General features: G+C 47.3%; 1 protein-coding gene across 2 annotated transcripts; it reads left to right on the top strand.

Moving 5' to 3' along the window:
- Nucleotides 1-1,106: 1,106 nt before the first annotated feature.
- Nucleotides 1,107-24,638, top strand: LOC135902841 (uncharacterized). Of its 2 annotated transcripts, XM_065433111.1 has the most exons (5): nucleotides 1,107-1,351; nucleotides 4,718-5,024; nucleotides 7,221-7,253; nucleotides 9,627-9,735; nucleotides 22,493-24,638. In XM_065433111.1, exons 2-5 carry the CDS (start codon nucleotides 4,774-4,776, stop codon nucleotides 22,721-22,723), a joined length of 624 nt encoding a protein of 207 aa, XP_065289183.1. In that variant the 5' UTR covers nucleotides 1,107-1,351; nucleotides 4,718-4,773; the 3' UTR covers nucleotides 22,724-24,638. The 2 variants fall into 2 exon arrangements, with proteins under 2 accessions (XP_065289183.1, XP_065289184.1); XM_065433112.1 differs by lacking the exon at nucleotides 7,221-7,253.
- Nucleotides 24,639-24,963: the final 325 nt, after the last annotated feature.

The raw sequence follows: 24,963 nt of genomic DNA, 5'->3' as shown, positions 1-24,963 counted from the left end.
CTCATTTTCTTAGTAGCAGGGACACGCAACAACTGCGGTTTCGGTTTTTCCTTTCTACGTCTCCACTCCTTAAGATGCTCTTTCGTGTTGTCACATATGTGGGTCACCAGTCCAGCACTCTTCGCACATGTGGACTTTCGAGCTCTTACAAGCTCACGCTACGCTGCAACGCTCGAGTCGGCAAGACGCACAACGCTCCGACTCAACATATATATCAGATTACATTCAACATGATACTTGATGCGTGAGTCTACGTGCAGAGACGGCACGCTTCACGGCTTCTTCCAACAAAACGAAAGACGCTTTTCACGGATCAAACGGTAGGCGCTGTTCGGCTGCGGGGACTCGCGATACAGAAACAATTAGGCTTCCTAAAGGCCATTCTCTCACATTTCGTGTCCAGCAGCAATCAAACATGAATGACAGTGGCCAGTGTCAGACGCGTCCGTTGCTCCGATCGCGGAAGTCGCAAGCTTTAAATCTCATCCTGCCCACGGAAAAGTTCGTCGGGCCAAGACGCGCTGAATCAAAAGAAGCGTACGTCCGCGCTATCAAGGAAGCATTTTGTTCGCTGCCAGCAGAGACGTTTCGTTTCCGCTCGGCGCGGTGTGGTCTACAAAATGTTCTGCGGTGCAGCCGCGTATGTCGTTTCTTTGTGTACATAGCCTCTTCGAAGGCTGTAAGTACAATGTCTTCGCGGGCGTCTCACGCGGGTCCACGAAAGGAGGCAAGCGGAAAGGGGCGGTGGGTAAGAGGAGGGGGGGCGAGGAACTAGGTAGAGCTAGAGCTCCCCTCCCACCCCTCGGCTTCCCAGCGAGGGGCAGTTCTTTTGTCAGCCAGCTGTACGGCTCGCTGACCAGGTGTGAGGTTTCGATAGAGCGTGTCAACACGTCTTCCGGAAGGGCAGCTCTAGGCGTACTACACGCAGTCAGATATGCGCACACACAGACGCACGCACACGACGCTGGGCCAGATATGGCTAGCCGAGCAGCGTGATGCCTGACGCTGCTGCTCCCGTTACCAGCGGGTCCGATGACGCCGCTGCGAGCATGTCGCGCGTGGTGAGACCAGCCACGCCTACCGCGCGTCGCCGTCTCGGAGTGCGATGCGTCGCGGCGTTGTTGCGGTGGCGACACGTCTCTCGCACGCCGCGTCACCCTCTCCGGTCGGAAGGGCCGGCAAGTAGCGCCGCTTTCATTGGCCTAACCCGTGGTGTCGTGCGGTATCATTAGTACGCCTGCCGGTCCCGACTCCTAAACTAACCTCGACCCGTCTGCACCACTGATCTCGCCTGTCCTGCGTGCTCGCTTGGACCGGTTTACTTTGCCTCTGGTTCAAGGACAGCCTCAAGGTAAGCTGGTCGTCAACCATGTCTACGTTCTTGGTACATTTTGAAGCCGTATCGCGAACTCGTGCTAAATTAAAGATAACACTATTCAGCATCTTGTAATTTTTTAAAAATTTTCACCGAGCAAGTGCCACAGACGTACTTTCCACAGACGTTAGGAAAGACCAGAGCGTTTCGGTTTTATTACGATGAGCGAGCCATTTGCATTACGCTGATGCGACATTAATCCAGCATTATTTTGTGCCAATGTGTGTTGTTTTCTTTCCTCCTCATGTGTGAGTAGTCAGCAAAAAAGCAATTCAGGGTTTGCTTTATATCTGGAAGCTTGGGAACCAGTTTTGAGCGAATCCCCAAAGGGTGCGACGTTGCGCCAGTAGTTCATCTTCGAAGGCGCGACAACTGCGCAATAAACGAGGATGTGTCGCGTCCTTCATGATTCCGTCCTCGTTTCTTGCGCTGCGCCTACGCTTCCAGCCTTCGTTGTACTTGTGTTAATAGAGACGACCATAATTCAGTTAACTTCCATCGAGTTGGTTAATCCACATTATTGCCGCTATATGGCAGGGCACACAGTCAGAACTGTTAGCATGAGGATGATTATATGGGTGATTGGAGTCATATGATTGTGTACGGCGAGAGTGATTCAGAGGGTGAGAAACCCTTACACGACGGCACGACGACCCCGTAATTGAACTATGGAGACTTCTTACACTTACGCTAACGTTCATAAGTGATGATAAGCATGACTTCTCCTTCGATATTCTTCCCCAATAATGGCCGCATGGCCTCGTTTGGGTCGCTATTGGCGGCTTTCCTGACGAATATATTCGTGACAATTACCGCTATACACATGGATAAATGTAAACCCCTGTAGCTTTCGGCGGTGCGCGGTACGATATAAACGTGTGGAACCTCCATTTCCAGAAATAATGCTCTATGTGTACGTTCTATGCATAACACGTACACGATTCAAAGCGCTTCCGCCTTCCGGCCTGGAGTTAACGTGAACAACTATGTTTATTCATTTTAGTTTCAATCGTATTGCGCGTCCTCTAATTAGGTCTAAGTCAAAATTAAGTTTTAGAGCTTTGGCCAATTGTGTGACGTTCTGAAATAAACAATAAAGAAATTTCTGCAGCATACGGTGCTGATCCGGTTCTGTCTCAGCAGTAATCTCCGGTTTTTATTTATTCCGTTTTTATACGCCCGAGAATAGATCGTTCCAGGTTGGAGATGCAGTGAGAATTCGAATTCAGTTGATTTCGTGCAAAAAAATAAAAAGTTAAACGAAGTCATCCACAACAATGAGCTATTGCTCCGGTTCACAACTCACTGCTACTCGCCGCGGACACCACCCTCTAAAACTCAATAACGTCTTTCCTACGCACTCAGTGTCACCTTCGTCCACTACAGTATTGCGTGTTGTGATCGAAATACGTGCACAGACTCCACCACTCTATGCGAGAAGGCGCAGACTCGGGGAAAGCCGAAGTTGCCCGATAGAGCTGGGATTATCGCGTCCATGGTGCCGTGCCGTCTTGCAAATTGCAACAGGAGGCCGGCACAAGGACGCGCTCATCGTCACAGGAGCATGGGTTCTTATCTCAGTGGCAGTGATGGGGAATGAAGCTCGACGACGCCCCGATAACGATGTTACTACGGCGGCCGTCGGCGTAACGTAGTGGGCGGGCAGACGGAAGGACATTGCAAACCAACCTTCAAGCTGCTAACTGCTGCTTCAGTAAAACTGCGTAAAACAATATTAGCGAGACCCTGTAACATCAACTCGCTACTCTTAATTATCGTTTTATGACTGGTGCTCCCGGTAGATATCTCCACAAGCACATTGCGCGTGAGGATAGTGTCATGGATTAAGGGATTATTATAATCGCTATCACTGTGGCGTTAGCGCTGCCTCAAGATGCCTCGCATTTTCTCGCGGAATGGGCAGCTGCTGTTAACATATTCCTAAGTACACGAGAAGAATGGGACGCAGCTCGAAGCGAGGTAGAAGAAAAAGGCGCAGCGTGTTACGTTTGCTTGGCCGAGCATAGAGGGCATCGCCCGTGGTGCTCCGGGCACTCCCCTGCCATACTTCAAAGCTAGCGCCATAACGAATGCACGGGATAGGTCACAGCAGCGATGGAACTACAGTGTGGACTACTTAACTATTCAATGAATCGTCATGTCTGTTAAAGTGTTGCTTACTCGACCACGAGCCCAGGGCGGAGGGAAAAGAAAGCGCGCTACTGTAAAGGAATACAGCCCCTAATTGGCTACGCCACGAAGATGACCGAATTGAGAATTATGGAAAACGGAGAACATATATGGGTAAAAGAAGTGAAGTTGCCGCAATAGTTCTGTCACGACGCCCAAAGGCGAATAAAAAAGGAAATAATGGCGATAAATTCTGTAAACAAATGCACTGCCTCAGTCCAGGCATTTATAAAATTGAGGAATTCTTTTATGCGGGCGAATGCCTGGACTGCACTCGTCGCTTATGGTAGGTTTGATTCCTTGCTAGAGGCACCTTTGCGTAACTTTTTTCAGTAGCCTTTCAATCATTTGTCTTGTTGCCTGTTTCCTAGTTTTCAGCAAATTCCGCAGGCGTGCTCTTGCTTCTTCTCGATGAAAGTGACTTTACTCGACAGGGTCTGGAATGTATTTTAGCGTCCCCAAGTAGGCGTGACACAGAAGTTCCGATTGCCATTTTATTAAAAAAGAGCATGTGTTATGTATACTAGGCTGCGGAATTCATAGAAACTACCTTCCCTAATTTATCTGCCAGCATACCTATCACGGGGTCGCTGCTTCAATATGCGGTTGCGACAGCGGCATATCGATTGAGGTGGAATGCGGAAATGTTCCTATTTAGTGGAAATTAAGGAAGCCAAGATGGTCAAAATTACTATAAATTCATTCATTACGAAACTCCAGTGTTACTTTGGAGATTTAAACCCGATAAACCGGTTCATTTTCTATGTTTTCTGGATACCCCTCAAGCACAGCTAGAAAGCTAGGCAAATGATGTCTGTAGAAGCATGGAGGAGAGCATGGAAGGCCTCGTAATTTCACTGTCGCCAGGCCCCAAGTTGATTCATTTATTACAGACTGCAGCCCTTACGAGGGCCCAGTAAAGACGGACAAAAAGAAAGAAAAAGGGAAAAGAAAGACATGGACACGTTGAATTTGCCGGCCAGACAAAAGAATGTGAACATTTGGCGCCTTTCATAAAGCATTCCATTCTGCTAGCGTCCTTTAAAGGGGTGCGCCTTAAGGTGAGAAAGCTGTGCAAAAACACCGACTAAATGTTTTCACCTCTCTACAGTAACTACGAAGTGAAGCAGTGTCATTTCCACGTCCATGCAGGCTCATCGGCGCTTAGTGCCAACCCGCCACAAAAGCCAACAAGCGGCCGGGCCGCCATGGGACCCCAGTCTTCGGGGGGTTTCCTGTGGCCGACCTTTCTGGCCCTGGTCGTGGTCACACTGCCAGCAGAGGTGCTGCCCGCTTCCCGCAAAAAGTCCTCCTCATCCAAGAAGACCACCTACTACTACTACCAACCGGCTGAGTACCGTGGTCACTGGTACCACCACTGGCCAGACACCCTAAGCAGGCGCTCGTTCGGCTCCTGGGAGGACACTTACGACGACTGGCTCCCATGGAAGGGTGTTAAGTACGTTTCTCTGAGGAATGAGCGAACCTCTTTCTTGCTAATTTCACACCAGATTCACACTTGCAATGAGAACGGTCGTCCAATGTTTACAGCATAGTCAAATTAGAGACATCATCATCATCATCATCATCATCATCATATTTTATGTTCACTGCTAGATGAAGGCCTGCAGCATGAGGCTCCCTGCAATCTCCAATTACCCACGTCCTGAGCCAACCGACAGTAAATTGCGCCTGCGAATTTCCTAATTTCTTCACCCCACCTAGTTTTCTGCCGCCCTCGACTGCACTTCGTTCTCTTGGCACCAATTCTGTGACTCAAATGCTCCACCTGTTATCTAACATACACATTACGTGGCCTGCTGAGCTTCATTTTATTTTATTTTTCTCTTTATGTCAGTTAGAATATCGGCTGTCCCCGTTTGCTCTCTCACCCACACCGCTCTCTTCCTCTCTCTTAATGTTGCGATTTACATCGTTCTTCCATCGTTCTTTGTGCGGTCCTTAACTTGTCCTCGAGCTCCTTTGTGAACCTCCAAGTTTCGACCCCATATGTTAGTACCGAGAGAATTCAGTGATTGTATACCTTTCTTTTCAATGATAGTAGTAAGCTTTCAGTCAGGATCTGGCAATGTCTGCAGTACGCGCTATATCCCGTTGTTCTTCTGTAAATTTCCTTTTCATAATCAGGGTCCCCTGTGAGTGACTGACCTAGGTAAACGCACTCTTTCACGGGCTCTAAAGGCTGACTGGCGATCCTTGACTGAACAGGCAGCAGTTTGCAGTAACGAATAGTATTCCTCTTAAATCATGGAACATAAAAGCACGTTGAAGGCGAGAAACTGATAAAATACTAATGTGAGGAAGACTATTCTGCCAGCGGAGGTGGGGAAAGCAAGGGTAAAAGCTGGGAGACGAAAGGAACAGAGATGGGCAGGCCCTGTATGTGTCTGACTTTGACTGGCCTTAGTGACATATTGTAGGCGTGATAGACCACCGTGCGTGTTCGCACTGATAGTACCATTCTTCCTCTCTCTTCATTGTTTCCTTCGGTCGCGGGATCGAATCCCGGCCACGGCGACCGCATTTCAATGGGGGCGAAATGCGAATACACCCGTGTACTTAGATTTGGGTGCACGTTAAAGAACTTCAGGTGGTCAAAATTTCCGGAGTCCTCCACTACGGCGTGTCTCATAATCAGAAAGTGGTTTTGGCACGTAAAACCCCAATAAAAAAAGAAAAAAATTGTGTCTTTCCATCTCTTATCCACCTGCGTAGAGTAGCAAACGGTAACATGCGTCTGGTTGACCTCCCTGCCTTTCGTTCCTTCTTTTCCTCCTCTACCTGCTAGCAAGCCGGGCACGCTTACAAATTGCATGTAAAATGAGTGGGAAAATCGGAGCACTGTATACAGGCGTTGTTTCGCTGTCGTTCCCATAATTTAGTTTGTCAGGAAGGAGCCCTTAAACACGGATATGAGGATTATGACAGTGGCGATGACATCACTAACCGTGGCATGTATCAGCAGCTAGACCCTAGGGATCTACTAGAAACCCGGCGTGAAGCGAAAATGCCGAGCGGGTGATCCTTGTCAGTAGTGCCGGTGATGATTAGTCCATTTTTTTCCTTGTTAATGCAGATTTTGTTTTCAACAATGACAATTATATAAGCATATATATATATATATATATATATATATATATATATATATATATATATATATATATATATATATATATATATATATATATAGTAAGAACTACCACATGTGCATAGAAAATGATTTTGAATTTCCTTCCTATATATCATACTACTTGAAGTGGACAGTTGTGATTGTATACGATCTTTAAAAACAACATAAATGCTTAAAGAGCCAGCGCAGAAAGACGGGCACAGAAAACAAACGTGACAGACCAAGCACTTCATTAGTTTCTTTTTTTTTCCTGCTCACGTACGCGTCTGCTAAATTCGTTATGGCCAAGAGTGGACACGTACAGCGGGTTTTTAATACATGAACCATTTCTTTAGTGTTCATTATGTTGGAGCAGCAATGTGTTTATGATTTCGCTGGTCATCCTTCTTCACATAGTGGGAAGGCACTGAGTTTATTTCTTAGGTCAGGTATAATGGTGCAATAAGATTTTCCACACCCAGCGCAATCGGCTTGCCAAAAGGTCTCTTTTATTATCTTTTACAGATATTCGCTGTCTCCTCCAGTGCAGAAAATAGGGTAATTATTTTTATTTTTATTTTTAAGAATGTTCCCCCAATAGATGACCAGTTCCTGCCCAAAAGCTCCTGACTCATATGCGAAACACTTAATTAGATGAAGTAAAGCAAGATTGCAGTGCACAGCATAATATAAATTCATAGGAAATTCAACTCTAGTCATATAACTTGCAGTTCTCCTAATAATTATGATCAAGCTGGCAATAACAGTTACATCACCATCAAACGTATATGGAGTGGTGGACGAAGAGCACGAGTGTACACTTCAGAAACGCCTCTTAATATTTTTCTCTGCTTAGTTTCAAGCTTTAATTTTTATGAAAAGGCATTGTGTTGATGTAGTCGAGGTTGAGGGTATACTTGCAGATAGCAATCGTTTAACTCCGACGGCGTCAGAATGGAATAACCCTACATACATCGTGATTTTGATAAAATTATCACGGTGCATAAACCCATAAACTAACCCTCACTAATGACCCATAAGACCACGTGGCCGCAAATATAATGCAGCCCTCACTGAAGTGTATCTTGGATTGTCAAAATCATCTGGAAGGATATGGAACGAACATATTTACGATAATTCTGCGAAGTTAGCGCATCTCCCTTCTGCCCTTATTCTCTGGCGCTAAATGTCCTTTACAAGACAGAAGGTACTTTCCCAGTATAAATTCGAAGTTACCTTTTACTTCGTTCTCTCTAAAAAAAATTCAACACAAGATTTATAATTTATAAGACACAATTACGTTCATTGATGACATGCATACGCGTTAAATTTTTCATATCGCAGTGTTTCAGGCGATCCTTATCGCTGATGTATGACACTACCCATGTGCGCCAGTGATCCTGGAATCAGCGGAGGTGCAACTTTGTCTCGCGACAGCGGAGACATCGGGAAAAGTAACTTATAGCAGATGATAGATGTTGTGGCCACATTATTGCCGAAACTTACATTCAAAAAAGTGGCTTATAGAAAAATTAAAAATAACGCCCTTTCAGGATTTATTATAAACTAAACTAGTACTGAGACTGGGACTCGGGGCACGTTAAGGGTGGTCGCTAATTGCAGCTCCCGTAGGTATGATCTTACAGCGTGAAGACGACGCAGCTTTTTTTTTTTTTTTCACGTGGGCAGCTTTCATGGGGATTTATTCTATCAGCATATTTAACAAAATACTCTCCGCAGCAGCTATAAGAAAGGATAGGACCCACGAAATATGGAGCCTAAATTATATCGTTTGAAAGAGCCATCTTTTAGACGTAATTATTCCAAGCAAAAAAGTGAGTGTTTTAGGTATCAGCGATAACGAAATTAATCACGAGTGACGTGTTTAGGAATAAATAAGAAATTCGAAGGTAGCGCGACGGGTAAGCCTAGCGACCGACTTGGAATTCTAATCCAGGTGCAGTTGATGATGCCGGATGATAAGTAAAACCATTAGCTATTCTACCGAGGTTACTTTTATTCCTTTCTTGGTCGAAAACCGCTCGTCCACGAAGACGCTCGCACAACGATGCACTGTCATTATTATTCACACGGAAACACTAATTATATATTTTATACTCCTAATAATATGCACGGGAAACACAGTCGCGAAGATTAGTCTGATGAGTGATTACCTGCGCACCTTGATAGCACGCGAGATCTTGGCAAAGAGCCAGCGTAAGTTTATATCCTTTTTTTTACGGCTGCTGTTTGCCCTTTTGGTTTTGCAATAGTTCTCTAAATCTTTATTCGCATAGGCGTGTTTGATGTCAACAAAATCCTAAGCTTTAGAGTAACGTCACTGCCGGAAGCGTGGTGCATAGTGTGTTTGCCTTCGTTCTACGGAGTTCACGAACAGCACAACGCTTAATAAGAAGCTTTAGGCGCGCGTGTTGACTAGCTATTCTTGTTTGTTTATTTTTTTAAGGACGGCACGCATACGTCTTGGCACAGTCTTAATTTTTTTTCCCTCCCGTCTGGTAAAAGCATCTCAGGTGCCAGAAGAACATTAACCCATGTTCGCACTTTCGTGCAGCCTGTGCTTGCAAAGTTAAGTTCATATGTGCTTAGGCATGAATATTATGCTAATGATTGGAATTTTAAGCAGAAGAGGACATACAAGCTGCTTGTAAGAAAGAGAAGAGGTGTAAGGACACAAAACCGACGTCGAAGATAGCACCGAAAAAAAAAATACATTTTGGGATGAAGTCGCACAATATAGGGAATTGAGGTGGCGGAGCGCATACGCCTCACTTTTCAGTCCTCAATATTGGTGAACGCTGATTAAGAGAGTCGAGTTGTGTATGTCTGTCGCATACCTGGTCGTTCCTTTTGGTATTTGTACTACCTAACTCACCCTTTTCTTTTTTCTCGATTCCTTCTCTCTCCAAGCGTGAAGACCCTCCTAGCACACAAGCACCAGCACCTGCACCACGGTCACGGTCGTTCGGGATGCGGTCTCGAAGCAGTCCTGGTGGGAATACTACTCATCGTGCCGCTGGTGAGTGTATAAGCTAATAACTATGCATTCTATGAAGAAAAAAAAGGTGTATCAATGGGATAAGTGGCCGATCACAATATAACTGGGATCGGTCCCGTGAGAAGCTTGCTAAGAAAGAGCAAGTTATTCCGTCTGTAACTAGTCATAGCTTTCCTGCCTGCTTTACCAGTGCAGACAGCCGACAGTTCTCTGGTAGTGGTGAAAGAGTAGGAAAGGATTACCTAGGAGAAGGCTAAGGACGCAGGGTACTTAAATGGTTCATCATAAACACCCTTTGTTGAACTATTTATCGAGCCTTCCACTGAAAGTCATTTATCGTCCTCCGACGTGAAATTTCAAGAAACAATTAAACACATTTGTGATGAGCTGTGCCATGGATCCAAGTAAAAGAGCTCTGCATTCGTAATGGTATGTTTTACATGGCTTGCACGCCCGCTATGGCCTCCTCAATGTGTTTTCAAGGCTTCCTTTTGCGCTTCACCCATTCGGGCTTGACATCAACGCCATTGCATGCGCTTCATGTTATTCGCATTGTTGCATGAGTGTCACTGAGTGAAGCTGCCAACATAGGCAAGTGCAGCCGCCAGAAAAAACAAATGGGTGTAGCAGGAAGAGAGAGACCATTTTGATGTTAGACAAGCACAGCGGTCGGCTGCAGTAACTGATTTGCCTCTGATCTGCTGCTCTAAGCAGGGGACAGGCAGACGGGGAAGGAGAGAGAGGAAGTGGGTATGACGGTGATAGTGTACATTTAACTGTGTACGCGTGCGACATGCACACGTGTTCTGCGACCAGCGTCTCACAATGCGCAGACTCACTTAATATAGTTCTAGAGCCTGTAGGGGATACCACTCTCCCCCAAAAAGGACAGCCGTTCTTGTTGAGCAGCAGTGTAGATAAAAGAATTGGTTCATTTCTTTTTCGAAGGAATCCGTCGTAGCACGAAAGTGAAATATGCTTTTGTTAGAAACAGTCACACCTTCATTGCAAGTTGAGAAATACTACTCCATAAACGTGCGAGGGCTTTCATTAATTACACTTTCGCTCAGCGATAGCAAGCATGAAAGGCCCGTGCTGCTGCTCAGTGAAAACAGCGCTGAAGAGGTTACCAGGCGTGATAGGCATATCCTACGCGATGGTGAGTGCGTAATTGGTGAAACTGCTTCCATAGAGCAACGGTGGCAACGAGCGCGCGCGCCCATGTGCATGTTGAAGTGCGGTGTGCAGCCTCGCGTTCAGCGAGTGCGCTTACTCAGTGGCATCTCTGGGCTTAAGGTGAGCATGTGGTGTAAAGCGAGCAGCGACGTTCGCGCGGTGGGCGAGAGGAGGGGGGGCGCCGTTTCCCTTCGTCCTCACCTTTTCAACCGCTCCTCGCGACCTCCCTACCCTTGCGTAAGCAACCCCTCCCCTTTCGTGTCGTCGTCGGTTCTACATTTCAGCTCTCACCACGCCGCAAGACGGCAAAGGAAACTTGCGTGATGATGATTGCGTGACGTACGTGTGATAGAGTTCTGCTGGAGTTTCGCAGAGAACACTCTTGTGTTGAAGGAAACAATGATGACAGCACCATATAAACAAACACTGCGCTTAGTTACGGCATATGCGCATTCAATAAGCCTGAAAAGGTACCGTTTACAAGTAAAAAAATATGAGTGATGCGTTAGCAACACGCTCAAATCCACAGTGTCAAGGTTAAGAAAGAGATCGCAGTAGTAATCGTTGCTCACATTTGTTTATGGAAATGCTGAACGGGGTAACTTTGTCGAATGCGTATTTTTAGAGCTGCGCATATTATTTGATACGCGTCATACATATTTTTTACCATTTTTACCATTCACTGCTGTATATGCGTAAAGAAATTGCTGACTCTCCCGTAATCGAGAGTCGATGTAAGCAGGAAATGACAACCGGCAAAGTGGATTGCTTGGGGTTGATACTAGCCACAATCTTAAAATGGATGTGCTGCATGTTGACAAGAGCACACCCCGCCACACCCCACCGCACCACGCCATACTGTCCACTGGTCCATATAGACGCTGCCCACGTAGAAAAAAACCGGCTGAAGGCGGCATGACAGGCATCGAAAGACGCCAGGGAGGCAGAGCGTACTGCCCAGCTAGAAGAAGAAAAGCACCTGAAGGAGCTGCGTGGCGCCATCTCTCGAGGCGACGCAAAACCGACGTGCGGCGGAACTCACGGACCACTGGCGTTCAAAAGAACACAGGCTCAGCGCCAAAAAATCGCAATGAAGTGTGTAGTGCCGTACATCTGCCTTTTAACCGCGCTATTGGAAATTACATATAAAACGTAAGTCTACAAGAAGTTACACCTTGAGCGATATTGTGAATAACCATTAGGAAGAACTCAGAAGCAATATTTTTTGTAACTTGTTTGGGCAGTAACTAGCGTATGTAGTGGGGTCCTGTACCACGGGTCGGTGGTAGGGACCGCACTTTCTTAAACGGTCCCTCACCAGGCCTCATCGCAAATTTCGGTTATACGCTGGAAATTGTTATGTGCCCTTTATGGAACGTTCTACCGCAAGAATTTTTCACATTGGTTCATTAATAGCCGAGCTAGAAATATTTCAGTGCCGCGAACCCACGATTTCAAGAGGCGAGCGCCACTACCAAGGTCGACACTTACTCCACTTACCCCGTCTAGCATCCGCAATCGAAGCTCCTTGCCTGCGTTCTTCCACGCCAGAGCTCGAGGATCACGTGACGTACACGCCACGGGTCCCGCCTTCGTTTTTTTCCCTCGCTTTTTTGCTGCACGGCGCACTTCTGCTGACGACGTCACGCGCGAGCTATTGCGTTTGTCTCGTTTCGCGCAGCGCATGATTTTGCGCGCTGTGCACGAGGACAACTGACTAGCGGTATAAGTCAGTGCTGCACGAATACTGAGGCAGACGCAAGCGGATCACAGAGCGTAATCTCGCGCTGGAATACGGTAGACAATGGCATAGTTTCGTCGTCTGCGCTGGCGACTGTACGAGGTGGGAACAAGCAGACGAACAGGAAATACATCTCTCTTGCTGCTGTGCGAAGTAAAACGAAAATATGGAGGCATTCGTTTTGTATGTTTTTACTATTTCTCAACACTTTAATTCGTCTTTTGAAGCAACAAGTTACACAAAAAACAGATGTTGCCTCGAATAATTCTCGAAATCACGTGCCACTATGGGCGACGTCGCCGCAGTGCCATGAACGTAGGCGCACTTGTGCGATATGCGTCGACTCCGGCTGGGAACGCGGAAACGGCGAGGAGAGGGGAAAGTAGAGTTGGGTTTGAAATTTGAGCCCTTTTCGCGCCGCGTAGCGATGTATTACTTAGCAGACGCGACCGTTAGAGCGCATTGTATGCACGACGCTTGTCAGCGCAAAATGGCCAGACCTGGTGAAGGGCTCTTTAAATCTTGACTGATTGCCCGGATGATCTCCTTTTTGTTCTCACAACTTGCCTGGATGTGCTTGCTTGAGTGCCCAAATAACAGCTCCTGCTTTTGGCTAAAGGTCGCTTGAAGGTCGCCGACAACGGTAAATAAAAGCGTTTCATACTCAAAGCGACAAAATACGGTCGTCGAGTAAGGACGCTGACAACCTATTTGGTGTTGCACTTAAGTAATGAAGGATATCACACGAGCTTTTCAATCATTGTTCCTGAGTGGGTGATTAATAGAAAGTGAATGACTACACGCTTTTCTTGTAGTTGTTACGGCAATAGCGCAGTTAAGCACGTTGCGTGCCCATACACCAAACTCGCGTTTTCTTTCAATTACACAGGTTTGTCACTTGCAACTGCCGCTGAAGACATGAGCCGCGTTGTTCCAGAGGCACCCATGCGCCTGCGTCGGAGCGAGGAGGATGAATTAATTAGTCCCGCTCCCCGAGTCAGGCTGCCGGACCGTTCAATCGTCGCGGGGCGATTTCGTTAATCGGTCAGCCGAGAAGCGACGGGTCAACGATTTCAACGCTCCGCGGCGCGCGACGTCGGGGCGTAATAAGCGGACCAGTTGCGCAGGGTGCTGCATTGTAATCGAGCTTTTCACGCCGGCGCAGGAGTGCGCGACAAGTTTATTGACGACTCGGACAGGCGCGATTATTCCTTTGCTTCTTTGCTATTAGGTTTACGTTACATTAGTACTGCCTTTTCGGAGGTTGCGAAAGTTCATTATGATGTCGCTAATCTTTAAAAGACCGGCAGGCGCGCTTATTACGGAAGAGTAATGGTCGTGTCCTTTGTAATAAAGTGTCCGATAGAATGGCTCATAATTAACGGCAACGCAGGGGCGGGAAGAATGGTGAAAATTTTCGTTTCAGTTAAGGGGATTAAAGTCCCGGAACTGGCAGTGTGGGCTACGAAGGAGGTCTTAGAGGAAAGCTTCGGATTCGCTTTCAACACCCGAATTTCTTCGAGCGCAGTACACGAGCCCTTATGCTTACCGCTTCCGTTAAAATACCAGCAACACGGCCGGGAATTGAACCCGCTACCTTCTACGAATGCCACAGCCATGGAGACGCTGCAGGTGGTATTATAAATTTCGAATTAGAAAAGCTGCCACTGCCCATTTGAAAGGTTTCCTTTTCAGCAGAAAATAGCTGTATTCCTACACGCACGAGACAGCTGGACCTTATATACGTGCGTACGTCTCAAAAAAGGTCTTGGCAACGTGAAGAGTTATAGCGCATACCGGCAACGCTTGTTGTGCACCTTGCTGAGTGCGCTTACCTTTTCTACGCAATGACGCAAGTTGAAAAAAAAATCAGAGCAATGCGGTAATCTCCAGCATATATTTTATCATTTTCCGCGCTGTGGGCCAATTTTGTCGCTGGTGGTGGTGGTGGTGGTGAATTGTAGCAACAGGCGGGTTTAGCCTGGCGAACAAGGCCGGCAATTGCTCTCGCACAATACCGCTGAAGGGTTTCACCATGTGTCCATCAAACCAGTCTCTCTTAAGAACTCGATGAGGAGACATGAAGTTTCTTTTCGGGCTATAACTGATCCCGCGGTAAATATAAGGTGGTGCAGGCGCGCATGCGGAAGGTTCTTGCTTTGCAGATTCTTCAGGAGAGTGTCTCTTTCATCTTGGAATTGCTGGCAGGACCACAAAAAGTGTGCAATGTCTCCTGTCTCATTGCATGCCGAACAGTTCGGAGAATTGATTCGCCCCGTTTTAAATAACCACGCCGGTGTATTTGCAGATCCTGTCCTTATTCGATATAGAAGTGTGGCTTCCTCTCGGTGCAATCGCTTGGTTACGCAGGGCATATGCGTTGGAACCCAAAGCGACGCAAAGTGATTTCGAATGTCAGATTTTTGCACTTGATTACTCTTTGGGGCCTTGATTTTGGGAGGATGATAGAGCGCTGCGTATGCAAGCGCATCAGCTTTTTCATTTCCTGAGATGCCAATGTGGGAAGGAATCCATTGAAACTTTACTGTGAAGCCTTTGTTGTTGAGCTCTTTCACGATGGCTAGTGATTTGCGTGGGAACTTGAGGGATGGCAAACCACGGTATATTTGTTGTAATGCGGCCTTTGAGTCCGTAAGGACAACCACATTATGCGGAGGCAAAGTCTTTAATTTGCGCAGAGCAGAAGCTATTGCTGCGCCTTCCACAACTGTCGACGAGGCTATACAGTCCAGACGGCCAGACCACGTATATCTTAGAGAGGGAATATAGAATGCAGCTGCACAGCGGTCTTCGTCTGCCTTGACAGAACCATCTGTGTATACTTGTAGGTGACTCGGGTAAATCGTGTTCAGGTGTTCCAGGACTAATGACTTGGCTTCTGCAGAAGGAATGCAGCTCTGATTGCAATCGTGGTACACTTAAGTTGCATGTGATGTCCTCGAATGTCCAGGGTGGTTCTATCCTTTCCCTCTGTCTCGAGCAGCGCAATCCTAATACGCGAAGCGTGTTCAATGCTGCATAAAAATGTGAGCGCGGCCTGTTACCTATACGTCGTAAGAGCGCTCTACCAGGCGCGGACTCACTCAGTCGTAGGAGCTGGATCATCAGAGCCTGGGAAGCCTGAAGTCGTAGAGGGCGTGACTCAGCTTCGTAGAGCACTTTCTTGTTTGACGCTGGCTGAGGGACTCCAAGGCAAAGTCGGATACCTTTTCTGTGGATGGCTTCTAAGCGCTCGTATTGGCTGTCTGAGGGTGACATCAGAGGTAGCTGATACAGGATTCGACTTGTAACCAACGCTGTATGTAGCCGTAGCATGGACGTCGGGTGGTTGCCCCAGCGTATGCCAGCGACTCGCTTGAGCACATGTAGCCTGGGTGACGATGACGCCACAACGTGGTCAACACCGCGGCGCCAGAGTAGCCTGTGCTCTAAGGTAACGCCCAGAAATCGGACGTTGGTGACTTGTCGAATCTGGTATCCGTCCAAATTCAGCGTCAAACGTGTAGATTTTCTTTTCACTCCAGGAAATAGTACGAATGATGATTTTTCTGCAGATAGTGATAATCCAATCGTTGCCAAGTGGCCCTGAATGGCTTTTACTGCTCCCTGGGCTATTCGTGCAAGGCGGCGATGCTGGTAGCCGGAGACCCAAATGCAGATATCATCGGCATATATAGATATATTCACTGGTGTTCGATGGTTTAGTACACTTAGGAGGCTACTCATGGCAGTGTTAAATAATAAGGGAGATAAAACGCTCCCCTGTGGCACACCGCGAAATATACGTATTTCATCGCTCAAAGTGTCGCCGAGACGAACTCTGATGCGACGATCATTGAGGAACGTATGTATGAAGTGCAAGAGATGACCCGTGACGCCTATAACTTGCAACTGGCTGATGATGGCTCTTTGAGACACGTAGTCGTAAGCCTTAGAAACATCCATGAAAACAGCTAGTGTCGACAGGCCATCCGCACTGTAATGTTCTATGTGGCTTAGAAGGTCCAGCACATTGTCTTGAGCGCTTAGACGCTGCCGAAACCCAGTCATGCACGATGGTAGTTTTCGACCCTGCTCGACATACGAAGTGAGTCTTGTGCACGCCATCTTCTCCATTAGCTTCGCTGCACACGAGGTCAGTGATACCGGTCTGTATGAGTCCAGTGCTGCAGGATTCTTTCCAGGCTTCAGAACCGGTACTACCCATGCTACCTTCCATAAATGTGGTATAGCCCCACTGGCCCAGACTTGGTTGAAAAATGCCAGCAAATCACGCCGTCTCTCAACCGGTAGATTAGTGAGCATCTGATTACTGATGAGGTCAGGTCCCACCGCACAGTGACGTCGGAGGCTGCTCATAGCTAGTTCCAGCTCTCTGAGTGTGGAAGGAGCATCCATTATAGACGACGATAGCGGCGGTGGCGGGTTGGTTGTGCCAGCTGACCTTCCGGAAGAGTATATTTCAGCGAAGTCATTCGCAAGACAAGCGAGTGTCTTGCCTAACTTCAATGCTAGGGCTTCAAATGGCTTGTTTGGTCGAAAGTTTCCAGCAAGGTTATTAACGACCCACCATATCCGTGGAACTGGCGTGAAGACCGACAGGCTTGCACAAAATGATGCCCATTGATCTCTTCTTAGTTTCCTTGTATAACGTCGAATTACTGCGTTAATCCTGTTATATATAGTCTTCATTGATGGGTTGCCTTTCGTCCTCATCAACCTCCGTTCCGCTCTTCTACGGGCAGCGCATAGATTTTTGAGCTTTAGATCGGGAGCGGGGAAGTGGTCGGGTAGCTTCAGCTCAGCGGTAGCCAATCTCTTGCTACGTAGCATGTCCGCGAACAGGTTTCCAGATGATTCGCTTAGGCCGTCCCTGTATGTATCCCAATGTGTCACAAGACAGGATCTTCGGCCGTTGGTTCGATATCCACCAATGTTAACGAAGACAGGAAAATGATCACTGCCCATTCTATCTTTACTAGTTGTTGACGATGCGAGGATGTCCGTTGAGTGTAACGTCAAGTCAATGACACTGTAAGAGGCCGGTGGTCGAAAAAACGTTGGCTGTTTGTCATTTGCCACGCAGAGTCCCTCGGTGTTTAAAGCGCTAACAATTTGCTTTCCACGTGCATCAGTCGCCTTGTCGCCCCAGAGAGTATGGTGCGCGTTGAAGTCGCCACATATAATCCTAGGAGCTGGGCAGCGGCTGCAGAGGTCTCTGATAATGTCTCCCATCGAGACCTTCAGGCGAAAGCTCACATACACAGAGGCCACGCTGAGGCTTCGATTTCCCAGCCGCACTTGTACAGCAGTGACTTCCAAAGCACTGCTGCAAAGGTCTTGAACTGGTAGAACGTAATGTGGTATTTCACGTCTCACATATAGCATGGCGCTTCCGTTCGGGAATGTTGGAATACTTTGGTTTCCATGTGCGACATAACCAGCAATTGTTCTGGAACTTGGAAGACCAGCCTCGGACAGGGCCAATATTGGCACAGGCATGTTGCGTAAGAAAAGCGACAGTTCAGGTAAATGGCACGCAAGACCCGCACAGTTCCATTGCATAATAAGTGGCACCTGTGGACTAGATGGTGAACATTGTGTCCTGACCGCATCCATATTGCTAGGTGCTTTAAGAAGAGGTAGAGCTCAGAATCACTGACTCGAGAGCGAGGACTACTTCGAGCATTTCCTTCATCGAGCTAGCCGGCATCTTCTCTATGTGTGATCGCAAGGCCTTGAAGAGAGCACGTAGCACCTGCTGACAGTTCTGCTGTGGTGTGTTTTCATCGCAACGCGATTGGGGTCGCTGCAGTACAGACACATAACTTCGCTGTTCCGGTTGTTCAGCAGTCTTCTCTTCTACGGGGCCTCTGTTCATTGATTTGACTGTTTTAGCCGGTCCGCTGCGTGATGGCACCACTGTGTCCTGGATTCCTGGAGAAGGCTTCAGACTTGGAAAATCAGTTTCACTCTTTGAGCTCCATTTCATTGCGTCTGATTCTCTGTGTCTTTCTGTCGTTTTCATCGTCGTATTTTTCTCATCGTTCCCTGTTGGCCCCAAGATAAACGTTTTCTTACGCTTTATTGCCGCTGCCCGCGTAGGACACTTGCTATAACTAGCTGGATGACCACCACTACAGTTTGCACATAGAACGTTCTCTCTGCACGCGCATGTTTTGAAATCATGTGGTCCTCCACATCTCTTACACCGCTGCTCACCACGGCAGTACTTGGCCACATGTCCATAGCGCTGACACTTGAAGCACCGAGGTGGTGTCTCAACGTAGTCAATGGTCTCGTGTCTTGTGAAGCCCAAGTTGATCTTCTCTGGACGGTCTGTATTTGGAGCGAACGTAAGAACCACGGAGGTGGTTCGCCTGGACTCCCAATCGGTTTCGGAAATTTGGACGCGTCGCATGACTCTCCTTGCATGGTAAACTCCTTGTGGTTTAAGGTATAGCAACAGTTCCTCGTCAGTGTACCACTTCGGTACTCCTCTAATAATGCACGTGTTTTGCAGGTACGAATTGGGCACTCGTGCTGAGATTGCAGTCCCTGAGATCGACTTGCAGCTGAGAAGGGAATTCACATGCTCTTCTGTCTGTACATCTAGAAGCAGGGCTCCTTGAGCAGTAAATCGGCTCCTAACTGGCGATGCGCCAAGAATTTTTTTCAATATCCGTAGACAGAACGATGGGATTTACTTTTTTCAGGTCGGCTCCTTCTGTGGCAGGCGTAACAATCACTGGGATTCCGACGGTCCTCTTCTTGCGGTGACGCACAAGCCTGAAGCCTTCATCGTCCAGATCTGTGATGTCAGCTATGTCACAATCGTCAATAAGCGTAGACTCGTCGTCTGTTTCTGTAGCCTTGTATCGCTTACGATCACGGCTGCTCTCAGGGTCAGGCGGTGGCCTCTGCCCCGGTGTCAGGTCAGGCGTAGTCATGACGGGGCTCTCGCCGCTACCAGATCGGGCTCTTCTGCAGGCTCCTATCGAAGCGACGGGACGCGAAGGCCCCCCCGGCCTCCGGTAGGGAAGGTACCTTGGCGAGTCGTCCGACGTCTTCGACAAATCTATTTGACAAAACGTCGAAAAAATTCAAAAACACTAGGGAGCGAGACAGCAGTGCGACTGTGCCGAACCAAACTTCTTCTTCTTCTCTCAATTTTGTCGCTTTCACAGGGTGACAAGATGTTTTAATATCTCTGGGTGAAATTTACGACATAAGGGAACGTTCAATATAAAGAAATGACAATTGACGTCACTTCTAAACATGGTGAGGGCAGCACTGCTTCCACGTGGGCTGCAATTTCATATCGGCATGACAGCTTCATGGGGAGCACGACCGGCAAAAAAAAACATAATAATAATAACTCCCGCAAAGACTGCGTGAATAGCTTGCAATTGTGAGAGCATGGGCGGCCGCTCGTGCCCGTCCTGCACGGAAATTGAGCTTTCAATGCGATAGCTCTATCGCGGGACTTAATTAATCCTCTTAGGAGGTATCTAACAGAAAATATGCAGCGATTTCAAAGGTAGTACCGTCTAACGCATCGTCTCAATGTGCTAGCTGTCAGGACGAAGACCAAAAGAAACCAAAAAGAGAAAAAAAAACCTGGCACGTGACGTACGTGCCAGACATTTCAAAGAGCGGCTTTGGAACGCAAGGACCATGCGTGCGATCGCGGCCCACTGATTAAAGCCCCCGAGATGCTGCACCGGTAGACAGAAGCTCGATCCCGCCATCCGTCATGCATTCCTTCATACAAATGCGGGCGAACTTCACCCGCTTCGGAGGTGTCTTAACAGAAAACTCGAGGTGTGTGAAGTGTGCCCGAGCACCGTTACGGTGTGCACGAAATCGCAATTTTGCAAGAGATGACAGGTCTAGTAACGTCACTTTGATAAATGAAAATACGCAAGGCTGCCCGTGACGCCCGCGCTCCCAGCTTACGAGAAGTCACAATGGTCACCTTCTGAGTATGCTATCGCATAATTAGAGAGCTAAAGATGCTGAGTTCTGGCCCAGATTTCTCACTCTCCGTATATTAAACGACATACGCCCATTGTAGGATGCGGTTCACTAACTGGGAATATCCAGAGAAGAGCAACGTCCTCAATTGTCTCCAATGAATGCGCGTTTATAGTTCTGCTTTATTGATGCATGCAATGCCAGTTCCCGCTCACAGTGAAGTGTGGCGCTCCGAAATGAGCAGACGGGATGATCCTAGTGTTCTTGGCATAGCCTACTACATACATTTAAGCTACAATCATACAGCACACGTGGCTTGCTTTCAGCGATGACAGTTTAACGAAATTCCCGAAATATGAAACATATGGTTCTCTTGCCCTTGTCTGGCTATACGTAAGAAATTTTCAACAGGCCCTTGATGACACAGAAAACGTTAAATATGTCGACTTTACACAACCAGTTGTAGATTACCGATCGAATGACAATGACCCTAATTTTGTAGGTGATATCGTAAGAACCTTATTCCTTCAATATTAGTCGTTGTGCCTGAAATTTTCTGCGATACGGGCGTTTTATATGTGCATTTTGAGAAGCATGTGACCCGTATAGCAAAGACTGAAACTGCAGAAGTAATGAGGCACACGTAGTGAAACTAAACATAGCTTGGAAAGGCGCCGAGATGGTGTAGCTTCATTGCTGTGTTGGGCTGTGGCAGGCACGGTGACACACGAAGTTAGTGAAAAACTAGCAACACGCGACAAGGGAAGCGCGAACTGTCGACTAAGTTTTATTCAAAAAAGAAAGAACAATTTGAAACCAAGAGCTTGTAGACAGTCATGTCTACGAGCTCAGTTGTTTTTCACTAACTCCCTGTGTCGATGTCCCTGCGACAGCGCAGCACAACAATGGAGCCCGATACAACGCAGTTTTTTTTTCTTCGCTCCCTCCGAGGTCCATCCAAGAGCCGCACGTTAATCGATCACGATAAAAGGCAAATATATTCATATGCCTTCTCTATTGTACTTTGTATTGCCGTATGTTTTACAGCGAAGCTTTATATGGCTACCGATCCGTGCATTTTTGTTCTCCGTGAACAGAAACTATCATCATCAATGACTCATACCCCCGTAAGCCATCATGCTCCAGTAAGCAAGCAAAAAATGCAATAGCTCATAGCCCCGTAATGGAGAGGCTACAAGCACTCAGTAAAGTGAAGTGAATAGTGCCTAAATTCTTTGTAATCATGCATACAACATACAGAAGAGCATGTAGAAAACTGCTATCATCAATGGCTCATACCCCCGGAGCAGTGGCTCATATCCCGCGTAAGCGAACAAAAAATGCAATGATTCATAGTACCGTAAGGTTCCTGGCTACTCACTTTGCGGGAATTAGCTGCGATGACGCTACCTCTGTTGTCATGTTGGCGATTTCAATGTGGATGTGTCGTTACCGAAAAGGTAGTGGTTTACGCGTTCCGTTTTGCTGACATATCTCTTGCGATGCCACACCGATCTGGGCCGACCGACCACCCAGCAGCGCACGTGCATCGATTTGACATTATCAAAAAATGTTATTGCAGTTGCGAGTGAAATGATGGCCACCGATCAAGACAATAAACTAGTGTGCGTACCTTTCGTCACGATGGCCACCCATCATGACAATAAATGAGTTCGTACCTTTCTTCAAAATTATGTGTCGCCTCCATGTCGTGTGCTAACAGCTTCGCTGGTCAACCACCTTCAGAGAGTGGAATGGCTCATAACTTTTTTCACCACTTTTTTCTCCAATTTTACGAACTACCAGCGGCCTTTCAAACGCTATTCATCTTACCATCACTCGTTGTCCCTCTCTTCATTCCAGATGGTGCTCATAGGTCTGATGCTTCCCGTCGTGCTCATCATAATCTCGGTCATGGTGGGCGCCCCGCTTCTGGTCCCAGCCGTGCCACCCGCCTTTTTGCCCCCGCTCTCGACGACGGACGCCGCGCAGGGTCGACGCCGGCGGCAGGTGTTCGGGGAGCCACTCGAAGACGTGCTCACCACCACGCTTGAGAAGCTGCTAGTCGCTGTGGCCAAATACGGCGATCTGTGAAGAAGCACCGTTCATCGCCGTCACGTTTGAATAACGCGCTGTCGCAGTGCCACCGATGTGTAGGCAGCCACCCGCTGTGTTGGTGTGGAAAGGATGCTGAAGCCATCGTTCATTCTCTTGAACCATCCAGCCACGGCGTCGGTCGGCCTCCGACATGCTGGCAGAACGGGGAGGAGTGGAGGCTGCATTCTGGGGTCCAGACAGGGTAATGTCGCGGATGTCTAGAGCATCGGGATGCCTGTCATGCTGAAAGTGAAAATATCATACGATAAATATTAGCAGTGCCGGAAGCTTGAGTTCCGTGGCACCTATGTCTACAAGATAGGTGCATTCGATCTTTGCTTTCCTTTGTTTTACGTCAGCTGGTCGCCTGCTAGGACTGAGGCCCATAGGTAGTTTGTAACCAATGTCTCGGATATTACTGAAAGTTAAAAAACAGCGCAGCAGAGCACGGGGGACGCAAGAACGAACGAACGAACGAACAAAAGAGCACAGACACAGGCTAACCCTCATTTGAAATTCAGTGCTTGAGTTCGTTCGTTCGTGCTTTCCGTCCTCTGTCCACTGTTTCAATGTTGTATAACGAATTACCAACCAGTCCAGTCACACAAATTACTCGCAGTACGATCCATGAGCGATGGAACTGGTGGTTACAATTCCGGTTGTTCATATTTGCTGTCTGCTCTCTTGCTAATGCATTCGTGTCGTCCACTTTAGCAGTCACAGAGTTGCCTAGGTGACGCCAGAATAGCGATATTCAAGTAAAGAAAGAATGCACCTGAAACTGCCACCGGTCAAGTACAGAAGTTATATCAGGGACAACAGTACACTGATTCTCTAGAGGCTGCGTTGCCTGGAAGAAGCGGGTGTGTGGTACTACCACGGGCGAGAGGCAAGCAGGCTCGTTAACCACTGGGGCTAATCACAAAGCTAGGCGAAGCAAGCTGTCTGTTTAACTGGTGCCAGTTCTAGCCAATGCCGTTCTTCTTGCTTTTGATGTGACAGAGTTTAACAGGCAACTTTTTAAATAAAGTATTACAGCAGTCCCTGATCATTTTAAGGTGGAAAAGAAAGAAAATACATCTCGAAGTCCACACCGGTTCCTCGTGCACTACTCAGGTTTATTGTTCAGTAGTGGCGAATGAACCGTTATGGGCATTGAAAAGTGTGATATCTCCTTTAGACGTTCATTTGGTTAGTGTCCACTGCAGTTTCTTTGTTATATCGGCGGACCAGAGAAACATGCGTTTGACTGTTGGCTAGAATAACGTCTCTCTTCAGTTGGACATCGAAAAACACGCTTCGCTTTTTAATTATTCTTTAAGGATGGTGACTAGCAAAAACTGCGCTGGGGGGAGGGGGGACACTTTAGGATATAGCGTTTTGACTACTGTGTGAATATTACCGGATTTCTCTTGCTTTCCCATGTCGTCGCCAATCATCTATTTATGAACATGTCATTTTATTTCTCGTGCGATTTGTGGTGAATAAAGTGTGGGATTGAGAATCCTAATGTCAACGCTGTCTGCATCTGAATTACACGTCTACTAATTTGAAGAATCACTGCTTGACACATGTTGCATATGTATTTCTACTTCGGCACTACCTAGATAGCTGAGCCGCTAAAGTTGTATTCATTATGCCACATTTGCGGGATGGGGGTTTTGAGTCATTCTCGTTTTCGTTTGCCTGGAGCGCCATAATAAATATGCTTTCTACTGTAGTAATGTGTCCCATGCAAACTTCTCACACAACGTTTTCCAAACAAAAGCTGGGTTCCCAAAATTGTCTGCATTACAATTTCCCCAGCCAACTGACAAAAAACAAATCCCAGAATCTGAGCCACAGCGTCATTGAGCTGCAGCTGTAAGTGCGGGCCCATCTTGCAGTTCTACCCTTGGCGAACACTTCTTAAAAGCCCTGCAAATTTGGAAAATTATTTGACGAGTTATAATACCTCTTTCCCATCTCTGCTTGATAGAAGCTGCGCTAAGATAGACTTCTTGAAATGTTCGGTTTTGCTTAATAATTTCTTGAGGCCGTCATCATAAACGAAAATAAATTTCGGGCTGATATTCTTCTGTCCCCTTTCTTTTTCTTTCTGCTGCGTCTCGTGCAGCATGAAGGTCATGTGGCAAGACATAGCGCTTTAGCGATGGACAGACTTCTTTTGTCATCACTTTTGATTGTCTTTTTGTGCTGCTTCCACTCACATGGGAAGAAATCATCAGTTGCAGGTA

Source organism: Dermacentor albipictus, chromosome 1, assembly GCF_038994185.2.
Source record: "Dermacentor albipictus isolate Rhodes 1998 colony chromosome 1, USDA_Dalb.pri_finalv2, whole genome shotgun sequence".
In the NCBI taxonomy this organism is placed as follows: domain Eukaryota; kingdom Metazoa; phylum Arthropoda; class Arachnida; order Ixodida; family Ixodidae; genus Dermacentor; species Dermacentor albipictus.
Note: the sequence above shows the minus strand (reverse complement) of the source record. Positions and strands in the feature narration are given on the sequence as shown.

Bases quoted from the DNA above. Each gene is read 5' to 3' on its own strand.
- LOC135902841 (XM_065433111.1), top strand. From the start codon at position 4,774: ATGGGACCCCAGTCTTCGGGGGGTTTCCTGTGGCCGACCTTTCTGGCC. The intron at 5,025-7,220 runs GTACGTTTCTCT...TATCTTTTACAG, and splicing joins CTCCCATGGAAGGGTGTTAA to ATATTCGCTGTCTCCTCCAG. The intron at 9,736-22,492 runs GTGAGTGTATAA...TCTTCATTCCAG, and splicing joins TACTACTCATCGTGCCGCTG to ATGGTGCTCATAGGTCTGAT.